The 19594-nt window shown below is 40.7% G+C and overlaps 1 protein-coding gene across 1 annotated transcript in view; it reads left to right on the forward strand.

The window, feature by feature from the left end:
• The first annotated feature begins 453 nt into the window (after positions 1–453).
• Positions 454–19594, forward strand: part of LOC139766425 (uncharacterized) — a 136566-nt gene continuing 117425 nt past the window's right edge. Inside the window, exon 1 of the mRNA XM_071695114.1 lies at positions 454–3175. Within this exon, the coding sequence (XP_071551215.1) occupies positions 556–3175 (2620 nt within the window). The 5' untranslated portion in view covers positions 454–555. The remainder of the gene's footprint in view (positions 3176–19594) is intronic.

The following is a 19594-nucleotide window of genomic DNA, read 5'->3' on the forward strand; positions in this document are numbered from 1 at the left end:
GGCGGAGACTAACATGTGTTGTTGCCAAAACTCCACAATTCAAGTTCAGAGTTTTCTATATAATACATATCTATATGTTATTAAACTGGAGATTCCAAATATAAAATATTCAGTCTCTTTTTCCTCTTGTGATACAATCTTTATAGGAAGCTTATGATTTAGATAAAATATATTGCCTGTCAGATATTAAGTATTGGCCTTTGATATCTGATTAAAAGACTCGTTCTAGTTCTCATTCATTTATATTACGTTTCATATGAAGCTTTCCAAAGTGCTTTTGTGCTGTCTACTCCCAAGAAATTACCGAACTTACTTAACAATTTATCGTATTCGTTCTTATAGGATGACATATAGATTCAACGCGTAAATTCAGATATAAACACAGCAAATTACTAGTGTTTGAGCCTTAGTCTATTTCCGCGTGTGGAAGACTCCCTTTTCATTTCATTGAGCTCTTTTAACCAAACAATAGATGGGATGGGCTAGTCACAGAGCTTCTCATTGATTGTTGTTCTCGCGGAAGACCCCATAGGTAAATCCGAGACGGGGGTTCACATGTCACAGAACGGAACCCTAAACATTTCACGCGATGATGTTGGGGAGGTTACACGTGTGTTCATTCTCAAGAGTGGAGGGAGTGACTCTGAAGGTACTGAAGGACAAGGGATGGCACCATTATCCCAAACACCCTCCATAACCACTATCACAAGTCAACATGGCGGCAGTGTGAGTGATAGTGGAGGGATAGGTAATTGTGACAGCGAGAATGTGATTAACGGGATGCTGAGGTCAGGAGAAGAAGACGTGGACCCTGCTTCAGACTTAGGAGCAGATCTTCAACATATAGAAGAATGGCTGAAGACACGCAGTGATAGTCTCTCCAGTTTTGATTTTGACTCTGAAATGAAACAGCCTGAGGTCGATATTAATGACTTTTTTAACCTAAAAAGTAGTGTGCAGTTTCATGTTAGTGGTCAGGACTGTGGTCTAGTGACTTCTAAAGATAATGTTAGTGAAGGTAGTGGTTCATCAAGCACGGGAACGATGCTGCCAAATCAGTTTTCATTCCCTGATATTGGTGAAAATTTGGGTGGCACTGGCAGCCGACGGAATAGCTTCACAAAAAAACTTGAGACACTTATGCAGGTGGATAAAGGTCTTTTTGAAGAATTACTGTTAACGGACCCTAGTAAGAAATATAGTTCCAGAAAAACAGAGCATTTAACATCATTACCTGCTGAGGACAAAGGCTTATTTGAAGAGTTGTTGTTACCAGGAGCACAGGAGGACTGGGCTCGACATGCACAGGAGCTTTTACTTGCAGTAACAATGGAGAAAAAGGAATCTAATGCTGTAGTTCAAGGTAGAGGGGAAAATGAATCAAATCGGGAACCGGTGGAGTGTAGAATACCGCTGTCAGAGAATACTCAGACGGCTAATAGAGATCGGGAAACGCCTGATGAATTAGACCTTATGGTTAGGAATATCCAGCCAATCAAGCTGATGAGTCCACAAGAGATTGAAAATATGGCATCAAGACCTCTTGGTTTTGATGAAACTCCTGTCAAAACAGAAGCTCAAAGAAATGGAGAAGTTGCTCGTCAGATGGAAGAGGAATTTAACTTTAATCCATTTGGTGCCAGGGGTTCTGAAGACAGTAATGCGCTTCCCTCAGATCTCTTAACAAGTCCCAACAGTGAAGTAGATAGTAAACTTTATAGTATATTAGCCATGGATGCATCCAATGATACTTTAGAAATTCCAAATTCTGATGCAGGTGACATGTTAGAAACTCTTAGCAAAGCACCTCCAAAATTGGAAAGAAGTGTTTCTCCTGGTACCTTTTTGGTAAAGTTGGAGCCTAGGGAAAATAAAGAATCACATGATAAAACCTGTGTATCAAAAAATGTTTCTGTATCAAGTCAGGTTACAACCACTGCTATGCCACCTCCTCAGACTACACTTACTAATGTAACAAATTCAAATGTCTCTATGTCAGTATTGAATGGAAATACCTTAAACACAGCCACACCCAAGACTGTAACTGTGACTAGTTGTAGCATTGTTACTGCTATCAGTTGTAACTCAATTGTAAGTGTTACAACTGCTACCACAACTACCACCACTGCCTCAATTAGTGTAGCTCCTAAAGGACTTTTAAAAATACCCTCAGGTCCAGTTCGAGCAGAATTTAAGAAATTACCAGTTGGTATGGTTCATCTTCGGCTTGCAGCACCCCCAGTCACTTCCCTCTGTGCAGCCTTGACAACTACAAGTACACCAGTTACAACAGTGAGTTCACAGTTACCTAGACCTGCGTTTATACTAAGACCATTAATCGCTTCGGAGCAACACCTGCAGCAGCAACAGTCGGTGCAGCCACAAAGCATAGCTACTGAAAACTTGGCAGCTTCTAAAGAGAATACTCCGTTGACATTTACACCACTCAAAATGGTGGCAGTACAGCCATCTAATAAGCCAGGAACTGCTAATGTGACAATAACAGTTGATCGAAAGGCAAATTTGACCACAGTTAACATTGTGTCTTCAAACAATGAACACACAGTCTTTAAAATCAATACCTGCGACTTAGTGCGTGCTGTCTCCAGTATCCGGGAACCACATTTGGACCCTCTAGGTCTAACTCCTCAGCAGCTGTTACGCTCTGCACATACTGCTCACCGTTTAATTCAGGAGGTTCATCAACAAGGGGCTGCACGCCACTCCAAAGGCACAGTTAAGGATGCTTCTCTGGGCCCGCAAAACTTTGAAATTAACCAAGCCTTGCAGGAAATGAAGGCTCCAATATCACGAATGCAGCAAGGACAGTTAGCATTGTTGCGTCAGGCAGCAGTAGCAGTCACATCTCCAACTACTGTACCGAGCACCATAAGTCAGAGTGGAAAAAGTCGAATTGTCACATGTGGCATGAGCACAAGTGTTGTTTCAACCATAATAGGAACAGCACCACTGCTGAAGACGATCTCTACATCAAACTCTATCATTGTGCCAGCTGCTTTACCCACGACAGTCACTGGTACTGTGTTAACTTCTGTCAGAGGTGCAGTATCAAACTTGTCGCAGAAAAAGCATGGAGATACTGTTTTGTCACCAGTTCGTTCTGACACAAAGTCTCCCCACCTGACAACAGTCACTTCTGCTGAAAAAACTCACAGTAAGTGAATTTCTGTGTTGTAATATGTAAATATTGTAACAATATTTATAGAGCATGAATTGAAAGTAGCAAGTTATTGAACATCAGACAAGTCCAGATATGCAAGGTTTCATAATCAGTAACAGTTTTGTTTTTATTTCACCTGGGCTTAATGAAAAGAAAGGTCTCAGAGGCAATGACCTGACACTGATACTGAGAGTAGGTCTTCTTAAACACTGAAATACTGCTCAAATACCAAAATAAAGAGATATACAAGTGGAATGCAGAAGAATCTGGGAAATGTACCTGTTGTTGTATGGTACATACAGTTTATTACCTGAGATGATATTATGGCAGTATTTTGCTTTTTTCTTTGTATTTTGGGAGTTTAATTGGGCATTCATGCTGACTGCATATCAATGCCATTTTGGTATTAGTCATCTGATGTGGCAATGATGGTATATCACCATAATTCAGCAAGTGTCTTGTGGGTCAGAAAAGGAATTATGTAACTATTGAAGTGTGTAATTTAGGAATTGAGCTAGTTTAAAAGTTGTGTTACATCATCATAGTGGAGGTCACAAAAGAGATTTATAAAGTATGTAAAGAAAAGCAATAAGTTGCAAATATGAGCCTGAATTTCATCAGTTAGTTTCATACTGCATAACATTTGTATTTCACTGGCCCTGGTGCAATCCTCTTGTATATCACTGTATCCTTAGAGTAGAGATTGTGAAAGAGAATTATAAAGATATATACAGAAAAGCTAAAATTATAACAGGTTTAGGTTTCAGGTGTATTTTGCTCATTTTCTTGCAGTCTTCTAACATTTTTTGTATTTCATTGTTGCTGAGAGGGACTAAAGCCATGATTTAACTATGCTGATGATTTGAAAAAAAAATTCCTCAGTCACTCACTTTCTTGATGTTAACATATCCAGTACAGCATGTAAGGTCCTTATAAGGGTTACTTCCTGGCTATTTTGTTTATTATAGTCAACTGATTCAAACAGCAATTTAATGTCTGTTTTCATTGTTGTCAGCCACTAATAAACCATAATAGATAAATGGGGTACCTGAGCAAAACACAAAAATTAGTTGCTTCCACAAAATACATTAGTATGCTACAGTAGGCAACATTGGCTAAAAATTTGTTAATTGTATTTTAGAATATTGACAGGAAATATATTGTGTGGTAAATGGGCAGGGGGGAGGTGTTACACTCATATTTTTCGAAGGTGACCCACCTTTCCTTTTTTCTCTGTAGATTACTGTGGTATGGGTCAGTGTTTGTGTTAATAATGCACTATAGCATACACATATAATTAAAGCAGGAACCCTGAATCATTGAAGTTTGTAAATCTTAAAAGCTGACATACCACGAATATATTTTTATTGTGATGAATTGATTAAGAGTAAGGTAAGAATTGAAATATTCAAGCAAGAAGGTTATCATAATTAAAGGATCATGTGTTTGTCCCCTGTGTTGAGATGTAACAACTTATTTTTCAGCAAATAGATATATACATATTAGGAAAACAATAGCTTTCAACATTTCAGAGCTAATGATGAAGCTCAGGTGAACTTTTATAATGATGGGAAAGATTTAAGTAACATCATAATAATTTTTTGGCAAATTATATACTTGGACTAGTCAGTAAACTGTTACTAAGTTATTAGTTAGTTTCAAATGTGTGAGTCAGTCATTACACTGGGAAAAGGCTTATGTCAAGGCTGTGTTAAAACACTCATAAACTTCTTCAGCATGGATGGCAATTTCCCTATGTATGTTATTAAAAGCCAGTGGAGCACTCTATCATGTCTCATGGAGGGTTGTATGACTTAACCTGATGTCTGCAGCAGATTCTCTGAGGTGCACTGGCTTTATCATTAACGTTGAATCATTTTAATCAGTGGTAGAAAGTCATAGGAACGGAGTAAAACAAATATGTTGCATCAGCTGTTGAAGGTGTGTCTTTGGTTCATCTGCATAAAATTTCATTACTTATACAACAGCTGGTAGGATATTGATGAATACTGCAAAAGCATTGTCTTCAACCCCTCATGTGCAACAAAGTTTTTCAGTTTGGATTTGTTTGTTTCATCTTTTACATGTGGCTAAAACTTTGGGTGAAAATTCAGACTTCATTATCCGAGAAAGCAGAAATCATCATATTCCTTACTGTTGGAATGTTTCATGCTTTCACCAATTTTCGTTTAAGTTGATGAGCTGCACTCCAGAAGGACATGGGTTTTGGATACTCCACTTGAATTCCTGGCCAAACTTCCTTCACCTTCCCTGCTGTATACCCAGTATCATCTAAAGTGATGAGAGTCAGTGGTTCATGTGATACAAATTCACCACTTGTAATTTTACTAACCTTGATGGCGCTGATGAAATCTTCTCTAATATTGAAGCTCACATCATTGAATCTGATTGTCAGTTTATGGATTATATCTTATAAGCAGAAAGAGAAAACCATCTACCAAAACTTACCCAGTCCCATATGCAATATGTTATTTGTGGAGGTGTAGTTTCGAGGACATGGAAAAGGGCAAATCTTGTTTCTGCATTTGATATAAGGGATCAGGAAACTGCACTAAACTCTAGTTCAGTGTCACAAACAAGTGTAGTGTGGTGAAGATTAGAAAAGATGATTAGAAAGCAAATGAATGACTGCTTGTACAGGAAAAAGTTTTTAACTGAGATACAACATGGCTTTAGGGAAAGGAGGTCACGTCTGACTATCTTCTAGACTTCTATGACAGGGTGAGCTCCATCTTCGATCGAAGAGAGGGAGTAGTTATGGACTGCCAGAAAGCCTTTGACATAATTCCTCATCGGAGGTTGAATAAAAAGCTAGATTTTTAGAAAGGAACAAGGGGTGGCTCCTTCATTAGATAGAAGACTACCTTATTGGGAGGGGGGGAAAAGTTGAGATGCATCCTCAGAGTGGCATGGGGTTACAAGCGGGGTGCCTCACAGCTAAGTATTGGGCCCATTGCTGTTTTAGGTGTGTAGAAATTTACTTGCCTGGATTTGTAGCTAAACTTGTTTGTGGATGATACTATGATCATTTGGAAAATAAAGAATGATTGTTACATAAGCCTACAGGGAGACCTGGAGAAACTCAAAAATTGGTCATGTAAATGGCTGATGAGATTTAATCTGGGTAGGTGCAAGGTGATGAAGATGGTACAGGGTAAAAGAAGGCCTTGGTATGAATATTATATAGTTGGAAATAATTTACAGGAATGCGCATGTAAAAGAGATCTAGTAGTCAACATTGTGTCTAGTCTGTTGCTAGAGCCACACACTAGAGAATTGTGAGAGGCAAACTGGCTGTATACAAAAATAAGAATGGCATTGAAATACATGAAGAAGGACATCTGTAAGACTATTCACTACATGTATCAAACCAAAACTGGAATATGCCTCCCAAGTGTGGTCACTGCACCATAAGAAGCTCGAAGATCTGATTGAGAGGGTACATAAAAGAACAACAAAGATGGTACTTGAATTAAGAGACTTGAGGTACAATGAAAGGCTGGAGGTACAATGCTCTCTCCTTTCTACCAGAGGAGAGGAAAGAGGGGTCTTGTAACAGCTTCCAAGTTTCAAGATCAAGTGAACGATATTGACTAGGAACATTTCTTCAAAAGATGCAGCTCCAGAGTAATCAGTGGCCATAACAAAAAGATGGGTTAACAGTATATTAGGAAAGATGTTAAAAAGTATTGCCTCAGGCCTGAACATGCAGGAGGGTGAAAAGCATGCATGGGACAGTGAATTAGTTTGAAATGGGATATTGCGGTAACTCTCTGTCAGTGGACTGAACCAGGGCATATGAAGCAGCCAGGGGAAACCATAGAAAGGTCTTTGGAACCTGTTTGTGGATAGGGGGCTGTGGTTTTGGTACATGACATATGACAGCTAGACAATGGATGTGAGCAGATGTGGCCATTCTTCATCTGTTCCTGTTGCCACCTTGGTAATGTGGAAAACAACAATCTAATGCTCTGTACATGCTTTCATCCCCTCAATTATTACTATCCCATGTAACTTCAGTTACACCTCTGAACATTTCCCTCTGTCCCCCTTTTCTTTGTTTAGTGGCAGAGCAAATGCCATCTGCCAGTTCTCAGGCACATCACCATGACCTATTCATACATAAACTGAAAATCTTAAACTAACCAGTTGACAATACAGTCTCCTCTTTCTTGAGAAATTCATGTGGAGTACCATCCGCTCCAGCCACCTTGCCAAATTTCATGTTAAGCAAGGCATTCACCACCTCTTCTCTCTTCACCAAATCACTTTCCATGAATCTCTCACTTCTCATACCACCCTGACTCAAACACTATATATGTGCTGCCCTAACATCAAACACATTTAACAGTCTTTCAGAATACACATTCCATCACCTCCTGTCTTTCCTTTTTGCCCCTTTCATTGATCTTCCTGTTGTTCTTATGTTTGATGCACGCTAATTACTTCCTTCCAAAACATCTTATTCTTCCAAAAGTTTACTGATTCTTCCAAAAGTTTACTGATACTTGCTCCTCTCAACTCTCATTTGCCATCCTTTCCAACCCATGCAACTTCCTCTTCACCTCGTGCCACTTTCTCTTTTACATTTCCCAATCATTTGCGCTCCTTTCCTGTAAGTACTGCCCGATGGCTTCTCTTTCCTCTTTCACGAGCAACTTTACTTTGTCATTCCACCACTCGCTAAACTTTAAACTTGCCCATCTCCCAGCGTATGCATGCCACTTGCATCTCACGTGCTTCCATGGTTCCATCCATTGCCAGATCCACTCCCAGATATCTAAAACACTTTACTTCCTCCAGTTTTTCTCCATTCAAACTTACCTCCCAATTGACTTGACCCTCAACCCTACTGTACCTAATAACCTTGCTCTTATTCACATTTACTCTTAACTTTCTTCTTTCACACACTTTACCAAACTCAGTCACCAGCTTCTGCAGTTTCTCACATGAATCAGCCACCAGCGCTGTATCATCAGCGAACAACAACTGACTCACTTCCCAAGCTCTCTCATCCACAACAGACTTCATACTTGCCCCTCATTCCAAAACTCTTGCATTCACCTCCCTAACAACCCCATCCATAAACAAATTAAACAACCATGGAGACATCACACACCCCTGCTGCAAACCTACATTCACTGAGAACCAATCACTTTCCTCTCTTCCTACACGTACACATGCCTTACATCCTCGATAAAAACTTTTCACTGCTTCTAACAACTTGCCTCCCACACCATATATTCTTAATACCTTCCACAGAGCATCTCTATCAACTCTATCATATGCCTTCTCCAGATCCATAAATGCTACATACAAATCCATGTTCTTTTCTAAGTATTTCTCACATACATTCTTCAAAGCAAACACCTGATCCACACATCCTCTACCACTTCTGAAACCACACTGCTGTTCCCCAATCTGATGCTCTGTACATGCCTTCACCCTCTCAGTCAATACCCTCCCATATGATTTACCAGGAATACTCAACAAACTTATACCTCTGTAATTTGAGCACTCACTCTTATCCCCTTTGCCTTTGTACAATGGCACTATGCACGCATTCCGCCAATCCTCAGGCACCTCACCATGAGTCATACATACATTAAATAACCTTACCAACCAGTCAACGATACAGTCACCCCCTTTTTTAATAAATTCCACTGCAATGCCATCCAAACCTGCTGCCTTGCCGGCTTTCATCTTCCGCAAAGCTTTTACTACCTCTTCTCTGTTTACCAAATCATTTTCCCTAACCCTCTCACTTTGCACACCACCTCGACCAAAACACCCTATATCTGCCACTCTATCATCAAACACATTCAACAAACCTTCAAAATACTCACTCCATCTCCTTCTCACATCACCACTACTTGTTATCACCTCCCCATTTGCGCCCTTCACTGAAGTTCCCATTTGCTCCCTTGTCTTACGCACTTTATTTACCTCCTTCCAGAACATCTTTTTATTCTCCCTAAAATTTAATGATACTCTCTCTCCCCAACTCTCATTTGCCCTCTTTTTCACCTCTTGCACCTTTCTCTTGACCTCCTGTCTCTTTCTTTTATACATCTCCCACTCAGTTGCATTTTTTCCCTGCAAAAATCGTCCAAATGCCTCTCTCTTCTCTTTCACTAATAATCTTACTTCTTCATCCCACCACTCACTATCCTTTCTAATCATATGTACATGTGTATATATGTATATGTCTGTGTGTGTATATATATGTATACGCTGAGATGTATAGGTATGTATATGTGCGTGTGTTGACGTGTATATATATATATATACATGTGTGTGTTGGTTTGGGCCATTCTTTTGTCTGTTTCTTTGCGCTACCTCGCTAAGGTGGGAGACAGCGACAAAGTATAATAAATGAAATAAATATGAAATATACATATTTATATATATATATATATACATATACTTAATTGCGGTTTCCCGCGTCAGTGAGGTAGCACAAGGAAACAGACGAATAATGGCCCACTCACCCACATACACCTATATACACATACACATGCATATACATTGAAGCAGGGCATGTGAAGCATCTGGGGTAAACCGTGGAATAGTCTGTGGGGCATGGATGTGGAAAGGGAGCTGTGGTTTTGGTGTATTACACATGATAGCTAGAAACTGAGTGTGAACAAATGTGGCCTTTGTTGTCTTTTCCTAGCACTACCTCACGCATTCCCTGGGGGAGGGGGTCGTCATTTCATGTGTGGTGGGTTGGTGATGGGAATGGATGAAGGCATCAAGTATGAATATGTAGATGTGTATATATGTATATGTCTGTTGAAATGTATAAGTATGTATATGTGCGTGTGTGAGCGTTTATGTATATGCATGTGTATGTGGGTGAGTTGGGCCATTGTTTTGTCTGTTTGCTTGTGCTACCTCGCTAACGCGGGAGACAGCGACTGAGTATAGTATCATAATATTTATATTGAACCAGGGCATGTGAAGCGTCTGGGGTAAACCATGGAAAGATTTGTGGGGCCTGGATGTGGAAAGGGAGCTGTGGTTTCGGTGCATTATACATGACAGCTAGAGGCTGAGTGTGAACAAATGTGGCCTTTTGTTGTCTTTTCCTAGTGCTACCTCACGCACGTGCGAGGCGAGGGGATGTCATTTCATTTGTGGCTGGGTGACGACAGGAATGAATAAAGGCAGCAAGTATGAATTATGTGCATGTGTATATATGTGTATGTCTTTGTATGTGTATATATGTATACATTGAAATGTATAGGTATGTATATTTGCATGTGTGGATGTGTATGTATATACATGTGGATGTGGGTGGGTTGGGCCATTCTTTTGTCTGTTTCCTTGCACTACCTCGCTAATGCGGGAGACAGCGACAAATTATGATAAAACAAGATAATTATACATAAACACCCATACACGTACATATACAAACATATACTTTTCAACGTATACATACATATACATACACAGACATATACTTATATGCACGTACATATTCACACTTGCTGCCTTCATCCATTTCCGTCATTACCCCTCTATGCATGAAATAGTATCCCCCCCTTCAGCATGGTAGCACCAGGAAAAGACAAAAACAGCCACATTTGTTCACACTTAGTCTCTAGCTGTCATGTGTAATGCACAGAAACCACAGCACCCTTTCCACATCCATGCCCCACAAACCTTTCCATGGTTTACCCCAGACACTTCACATGCCCTGGTTCAATCCACTGACAGCACATTGACCCCAGTATACCACATTGTTCCATTTCACCCTGTTCCTTGCATGCCTTTCACCCTCCTGCATGTTCAGGCCCCAGTTGCTCGAAATATTTTTCACTCCATCCTTCCACCTCCAATTTGGTCTCCCACCTCTCCTTGTTCCCTTCACCTCTGACACATATATCCTCTTTGTCAGTCTTTCCTGACACATTCTCTCCATATGTCAAAACCATTTTAACGCACCCTCTTCTGCTCTCTTAATCACATTTTTTTTATTACCACACGTCTCTCTTACCCTTTCATTACTTAATCAAACCACCTCACACCACCTATTGTCCTCAAACACTTCATTTCCAACACATCCACCATCCTCTGAACAACCCTATCTATAGCCCATGCCTCACAACCTTATGACATTGTTGGAACCACTATTCCTTCAAACATACCCATTTTTGCTCTACGAGATAACGTTCTCACCTTCCACACATTCTCCAATGCTCCCAGAACCTTTGCCCCCTCCCCCACCCTTTGACACACTTCTGCTTCCATGGTTCCATCTGCTGCTAAAGTCCACTCCCAGATATCTATAACACTTCATTTCCTCCATTTTTTCTCCATTCAGACTTACCTCCCATTTAACATGTCCCTCAACCCTACTGAATCTAATGATCTTGCTCTTATTCACATTTGCACTCAACTTTCTTCTTTCACACACTTTACCAAACTCAGTCACCAACCTCAGCAGTTTCTCACCCGTATCAGCCACTTGCGCTGTATCATCAGTGAACAACAACTGACTTACTTTCCAAGCCCTCTTATCCACAACAGACTGCATATTTGCCCCTCTCTCTAAAACTTTTGCATTCACCTCCCTGAACACCCCATCTGTAAACAAATTAGATAACCATGGGGACATTATGCACCCCTGCCGCAAAGCGACCTTCACTAGGAACCAATCACTTTCCTCTCTTCCTACTTGTATACATGCTGTACATTCTTGGTATATATTAACGGAAATGCTTTCCCCCTGATTAGTTTTTTAAATCAAGTGTTTACAGTGTATGTAGTAATTTGATCTCCAAGGTAGGAGAAAGAATTCTACCCCCTTATTCCTCACATTTCATAGAAGGTGACTGAAGGGGGCAAGAGTTGGGGGGCTGGAAACCCTCCCCTTTTTGTATTTTAATTTCTTATTGAGGAAACAGAAGGAGCAAGGCAGGGAGTGCTCATCCTCCTCAAAGGCTGAGACTGGGGTGTCTGAATGTGTGTGGATGTAACATAGATGAGAAGAGAGGAAAGATAGGTAGTATGTTTGAGGAAAGAAACCTGGACTTTTGGTTTGGAAATTTCTCAGGAGTAAAGTCTGGGGTTGGTGAGAGGACAAGAGCTAAAGGAGTTGTGGGAATGTGTGATATAAAAACAAAGATGGCAAGTTAATTTCAAGACCTGTGAAGCTGAGGACGTGGAAATGGTTGGAGGACTTTGAAATTGAGTTTGTTGGCAGGCATGTAGGTAGACAGCTATTTGTTAGTGACCATATAAGAGCCTACACTCCATCAATATGAAATCAGTATGACGATGCACTTCTGAGGTGGCAGTTTCCATGTCAGTAGCATTTTGTCTCTTAACACTGTGACATGATGGATTCTTTCTCATCAGGGGCAACATTAGCTACACCAGTATTGTTGTCAAAGACAAGAATCATGCCTATTTCTGCAGGTTTGATGAATGTTAATATCACAGTTGAACAGACAACGGCTCTTCCACAAGAATTCAAGGCAACAGCTTTACCAGAAATGACTGTCCCAGTATTTTTTGCAGAAACAACACAAAAGATTTCACCTTTCAATAAAGCTACTGAGGAGGTAAAGAACAAAAGTATGGCAACTGTAAAAGCAGATAGATATCATATCATCCAAATTGTGCTCCACTTCAGAAAGCCTCATAAATAATGTCTCCTTGTACCTTGACCATAAAGTCTTAGACTTTTTTTTTAGAGACAAAGAGTTTTCCAAAACTATCATGAGGGGACAATGTTATGGCCAAAAAGATAAAAGTTTTGCTCTGGCTCCATATTACATGTTGTAATGCCTACAAGTTTCTTTTTAATATACATTATACAGTTGGCTCAATAGAATTAGTATTATTGTAGCTGGAATACCTACCCACTACAGATGTTGAAGAATGAATCAAAAAGATGAAGCCAAATGTCTTTGTAGGTAGTAGTTGGTAGGTAGCCAATGACCTAAACTATCCGCCTGGATATTGGGAGGGTTAGTGACAGCTGTGTAGTGAGTGAGCATTTCAGTGGTTTTCAAGTTGTATTACTCTGACCCAGGTAACTGTTTTTTCTGCCTAACCTCTATGTGGACTACTGGCATTCTGTCTACAATCATACAGTCTCTCCTTCTCACACATAACTCTTGACAACACTTTACTCACACAGTTCCTGTGTCGTAACTAGGTTTTCCTGTGGAGAGCGCTGTGTGCACTAGCCCTGCCTTTTGGCAATATGATGGGAGCATTAGATACAAGCACTAGGTAGGAGAATTAGGTAGAAGCATTAGGTAAAAGTAGTAGGTAGGGACATTAGGTAGGAGCCTCTGCAAAGACTGCACTGGACTTGCCCTTTGCCTGTGGCCTGTTAAAGGATGAGGCAGTAGAGGCTGAGAAGCAACAATAGAGTTCACTATTTATGGAGACTTTATTGCCATGGCCACCCCCTTGATGGAGTTCCAGAATGGAACAGGCAACAGAGGTATAGATAGATAGGTAAAGGTAGAGTGTAAGGAAGTAAATTCTAAATTGAAATGGGTAGAATTGAAAGTGGAGGGTGAGAGATGGGTGATAGGCAAGTGTTTTAGGAGCAGCTGAGTTAGTGTCAGCAGTTTTTGTGCATGAGACCAGGTATTAGTGGTGGGTGATTTAGATGTGAAGGTAAGCAGAATGGTAGTTAAGGGTATAGTTGGTGTGCATGGGGTATTCATTGTTATGAATGAAAATGGTGAAGAGCTTGTGGAGTTGTGTGCTGAAAAATATTTATGATAGGGAATACCTTGTTTAAGATGAGAGATATACACAAATATATGTATAAGAGTAGGAGATAGTCAGTGGGCATTATTAGATTATGTGTGAATTGATAAGCATGTGAAGGAGAGACTTTTGAATGTAAATGTGCTGAGAGGGGCAGCTGGTAGGATGTCTGACCATTATCTTGTGGAGGCGAGGATGAAATATTTTTAGAGGTTTTTGAAAAAGAGGAAACAATGTTGGGGAGAAGAGAGTGGTGAGAGTAAATGAGCTTGGAAAGGAGAGTTCTTGTGAAGAGATACCAGCAGAGATTGAGTAGAGAATGGCAAAAGGTGAGAGCAAATGAAGTGAGGGGGAGTGGGTGAGTAATGGAAAGTATTTAGGGGAGTAGTGATGGCATATGCAAGAGATTTATGTAGCATGTGAAATGTGGGATGAGGGTAGATTAGGAAGGGTAGTGAGTGGTGGGATGAAGAAGTAAAGTTACTAATGAAGGAGAAAAGAGTGGTGTTTGGGTGGTACTTACAGGGAAGGACTGCAAGTGAGTGCAAGATATATATAAGTAAAAGTGGCATGAGGTCAAGAGGAAGGTGCAAGGGTTGGAAAAGAGGACAAATGAGTGTTGGGGTGAGAGAATGTCATTAAACTTTAAAGAGAATAAGAAGTTTTGGAAGGAGGTAAATAATGTGTGAAAGACAAGAGAACGAATGGGAACATCAATGATGGGGGCAAAAGGGGAAGTGATAACACGTAGTGATGAAGTGAGATGTAGTGAGTGTTTTGAAAGGTTGTTAAATGTGTTTGATGATAGATTGGTAGATGTAGAGTGTTTTCTTTAGGGTAGTATGTGAAGTGAGAGAGTCATAGAGAGTAGTTTGGTGAAGAGAAGAGGTGGTGGAAGCCTCGTGGAAGGTGAAATGTGGCAAGGAGGTGGGAGTGGATGTTATTGCAATCAAATTTATTAAGAAAGGAGTGATTATGTTGTTCATTGGCTGTTAAGGATATTTAGTGTATGTATGGATCATGATGAAGGGCTTAAGGATTGGCTAAATTTTTGTATAGTGCCATTTTATTATAAAGGTAAAGTGGATACAGGTGAATTTTCAAACTGCTGAGGTTTATGTTTACTGAGTATACCTGGTAAGTTGTTTGGGAGGTGATTGAGAGGGTTAAGGCATTTACAGAGCATTAGATTGGGGAGAATCAGTGTGGTTTCAGAAGTGGTAGAGGATGTGCTGATCAGTTGTTTGTTTTGAAGAATGTGTATGAGAAATGCTTAGAAAACATGGATTTCTGTGGCATTTATGGATCTGGAAAAGGCATATGATAGGGTTGATAGAGATGCTTTGTTTAAGGGTCTTGAGAATATATGATGTAGGAGATAAGTTGACAGAAGCAATGAGAAGTGTTTATCAATGGTTTAAGGTGTGTGTATGAGTAGGAAGAGAGGAGAGTGAATGGTTCTAAGTGAAGGTCGGTGTGTGGCAGGGGTGTGTGATGTCACCATGGTTGCTTAATTTGTTTATGGGGTGCTGAGGAAGGTAAATGCAAGAGTCTTGGAGAGAGGGGTGAGCATGCAGTCTGTTGGGATGATAGGGCCTGGGAAGTGAGTCAAGTGTTGTTCACTGATGATACAGCACTTATGGCTGATTCGAGTGATGAAACTGAAGATGTTGGTGACTGAGTTTGGAAAAGTGTGTGAAAGGAGAAAGTTGAAAGTAAATGTGAATAAAAGTTTATTAGGTTCAGCAGGGTTGAGGGACAAGTTGATTGGGATGTAAGTTTGAATGAAGAGAAACTGGAGGAAGTGAAGTGTTTCAGATATCTGGGAGTGGACTTTGCAGTGAATAGACCCATGGAAGTAGAAGTGTGCCATAGGATGAAGGAGGGGGTGAAGGTTCTAGGAGTGATGAGGAATGTGTGGAAAGAGAGAACGTTAGCTCAGAGGTTAAAAAGATGTATGTTTGAAGGAATAGTAGTTCCAGCAATATTATATGGTTGTGAGACATGGTCAGTAGATAGGGTTGTAGGGAGGAGGGTGGATGTGTTGGAAATGAAATGTTTGAGGACAGTATTAGGTGTGAGGTGGTTTGATCAAGTAAGTAATGAAAGGGTATGAGAGATGTGTGGAAATATAAAGACTATGGGTGAGAGAGGTGAAGAGGGTGTGTTGAGATGGTTTGGACATATGGAGAGAATGAGTGAGGAAATGTTGACAAAGAGAATATATATGTGTCTGAGGTGGAGAGAACAAGGTGAAGTAGAGACCAAATTGGAGATGGAAGGATGGAGTGAAATCAATTTTGAGCATTTGTGTCCTGAACATGCAGAAGGATGAAAGGCGTGCACAGAATAGAGTGAATTGGAATGATTTAGTAAACTGGTGTCAACATGTTGTTAGTGGACTGAACCAGGGCATGTGAAACATCTGGGGTAAACCATGGAAAAGTCTGTGGGGCCTGGATTTGGATAGGTAGCTGTGGTTACAGTGCATTACATATGACAGCTCATGTATGGATGTGAGCAGTGTGGCCTTTCTTCCTTGGTTTTCTGGCACTACCATGCTGATGCAAGGAGTGGGGATGGAGGTGTGAGGGAAGAGAAGAGAATGTCTGTTTTTTGTTTTTCTTTCCTGTGTTTGTTATGTTTCCTGTGGGGTGTGGTGGCATTGGGAATGGATGAAGGTGAGCAAGTATGAATATATACATGTTTATATATAGGTATGTATGCATACATATGTATAGGTATGTTTAGGTGTATATATGCATGTATGTATATGGTCTAGAAAGAGAGATATACATTTTAATGTGCTGAGAGGGGTAGCTAGAGGGATGTCTGATCACTATCTTGTGGAGGCAAAGGTAAAGATTTGTAGAGGTTTTCAGAAAAGATGAGAGAATGTTGGGGAGAATAGAGTGGTGTGAGTAAGTGAGCTTGAAAAGGAGACTTGTGTGAGGAAGTACCTGTAGAGATTGAGTGCAGAATGGCAAAATGTGAAAGCAAATGATGTAAGGGAAGTGGGGGAGGAATGAGATGTATTTAGGGAAGCAGTGATGGCTTGAACAAAAGATGCATGGGGCATGAGGAAGGTGGGAGGTGGGCAGATTAGAAAAGGTAGTGAATGGTGGGGATGAAGAAGTAAGAATGCTAGTGAAAGAGAAGAGAGAAGTGTTGGAAATCTTTTGTTGGGAAGTAGTGCAAATGACTGGGAGATGTGTAAAAGAAAGCAGCTGGAGGTCAAGAGAAAGGTGCAAGAAGTGAAAAAGAGGACAAATAAGAGTTGGGATGAGAGAATAATCATTAGATTTTAGGGAGAATAAAAAGATATTTTGGAAGGAGGTAAATAAAGTGTGTAAGAGGAGAACAAATGGAAACATTGGTGAAGGGGGCAAATGGGGAGGTAATAACAAGTAGTGATGAAGTGAGAAGGAGATGGAGTGAATATTTTGAAGGTTGTTGAATGTGTTTGATGATAGAGTGGCAAATATAGGGTGTTTTGGTTGGGTTAGTGTGCGAAGTGAGAGGGTCACGTAGAATGGTTTGTTAAACAGAGAAGAGATAGTGAAAGCTTGGCAGAAGATGAAAACCGGCAAGGTGGCGGGTTTGGATGGTATTGCAGTGGAATTTATAAAAAAAGGAGGTGACTGTGTTGTTGATTGGTTGGTAAGGATATTCAGTGTATGTATGGATGATGGTGAAGTGCCTGAGATTGGCGGAATGCATACATAGTGCCATTGTACAAAGGTAAAGGGGATAAAGGTGAGTGTTCAAATTACAGAGGCATAAGTTTGTTGAGTATTCCTGGGAAATTGTATGTGAGGGTGTTGATTGAAAGGGTAAAGGCATGTACAGAGAGTCAGATTGGGGAAGAGCAGTGTGGTTTCAGAAGTGGTAGAGGATATGTGGATCAGGTGTTTGCTAAAGAATGTATGTGAGAAATATTTAGAAAAACAGATGGATTTGTTTGTAGCATTTATGGATCTGGAGAAGGCATATGATTATGTGGATAGAGATGCTTTGTAGAATGTTTAAAGAGTATATGGTGTGGGAGGTAAGTTGCTAGAAGTGGGGAAAAGTTTCTACCAAGGATGTAAGGCCTGTATACGAATAGGAAGAGATGATAGTGATTGGTTCCCAGTGAATGTTGGTTTGCGGCAGGGTTGTGTGATGTCTCCATGGTTGTTTAATTTGTTTATGGATGGGGTTGTTAGGGAGGTGAATTCTAGAGTTTTGGAGAGAGGGGCGAGTATGCAGTCTGTTGTGGATGAGAGGGCTATGGAAGTGTCAATTGTTGTTCACTGATGATACAGTGCTGGTGGCTGATTCTGGTGAGAAACTGCAGAAGCTGGTGTCTGGGTCTGGTAAAGTGTGTGAAAGAAGAAATTTGAGAGTAAATGTGAGTAGGAGCAAGGTTATTAGATTTAGTAGGGTTTAGAGACAAGTTAATTGGGAGGTAAGTTTGAATGGAGAAAAACTGGAGGAAGTGAAGTGTTTTAGATATCTGGGAGTGGACTTAGCAGCGGATGGAACTATGAAAGTGGAAGTGTCACAGGGTGGGGGAGGGAGCGAAGGTTCCGGGAGGGTTGAAGAATGTGTGGAAGGTGAGAACGTTATCTCAGAGATCAAAAATGGGTATGTTTGGAGGAATTGTGGTTCCAGTAATGTTATATGGTTGTGAGGCATGGGCTATGGATAGGGTTGTGCAGAGGAGGGTGGTTGTGCTGGAAATGAAATGTTTGAGGATATTGTGGTGTGAGGTGGTTTAATCGAGTAAGTAATGAAAGGGAAAGAGAAATGTGTGGTAATGAAAAAAGTGTGGTTGAGAGAGCAGAAGAGGGTGTGTTGAAATGGTTTGGACACTTGGAGAGAATGAGTAAGGAATGATTGACAAAGAGGATGTATTTGTCAGAGGTGGAGGGAAGGAGAAGCGGTATATCAAATTGGAGGTAGAAGGATGGAGTGAAAAAGATTTTGAGCAGTCGGGGCCTAAACATACAGAAGTGTGAAAGGCATGCCAGGAATAAAGTGAATTGGAACGATTTGGTATACTGGGGTCGATGTGTTGTCATTGGATTGAACGAGGGCATGTGAAGCGTCTGGGGTAAACCATGGAAAGTTTTGTGGGGCCTGGATGTGGAGAGGGAGCTGTGGCTTTGGTGCATTACACATGACAGCTAGAGAATGAGTGTGAACAAATGTGGCTTTTTGTCTGTTCCTGGCCCTTCCTCGCTGGAGGGGGGGGGATGCATTTGCATGTGTGACGGGGTGGCGATAGGAATGGATGAAGGCGGCAAGTATGAATATGTACATGTGTATATGTCTGTGTATGTGTGTGTATGTATACATTGAAATATACATGTATGTATATGTGTGTGTGTGTGGGCATTTATGTATATACATGTGTATTTGGGTGGGTTGGCTATTCTTTGTCTGTTTCCTTATGCTACCTCGCTAAAGCTGTCATGTGTAATGCACCGAAACCACAGCTCCCTTTCCACAACCAGGTCCCACAGACCTTTCCATGGTTTACCCCAGATGCTTCATATGCACTGGTTCAATCCATTGACAGCACGTGTATGTGAATGCACGTATCTTTCTTCATCTATTTACAGGCATTACCTCACTAATGTGGGAAACAGTTATTAAGTATGAAAA

The sequence above is a fragment of the Panulirus ornatus genome, chromosome 57, assembly GCF_036320965.1.
Source record: "Panulirus ornatus isolate Po-2019 chromosome 57, ASM3632096v1, whole genome shotgun sequence".
In the NCBI taxonomy this organism is placed as follows: Eukaryota; Metazoa; Arthropoda; class Malacostraca; order Decapoda; family Palinuridae; genus Panulirus; species Panulirus ornatus.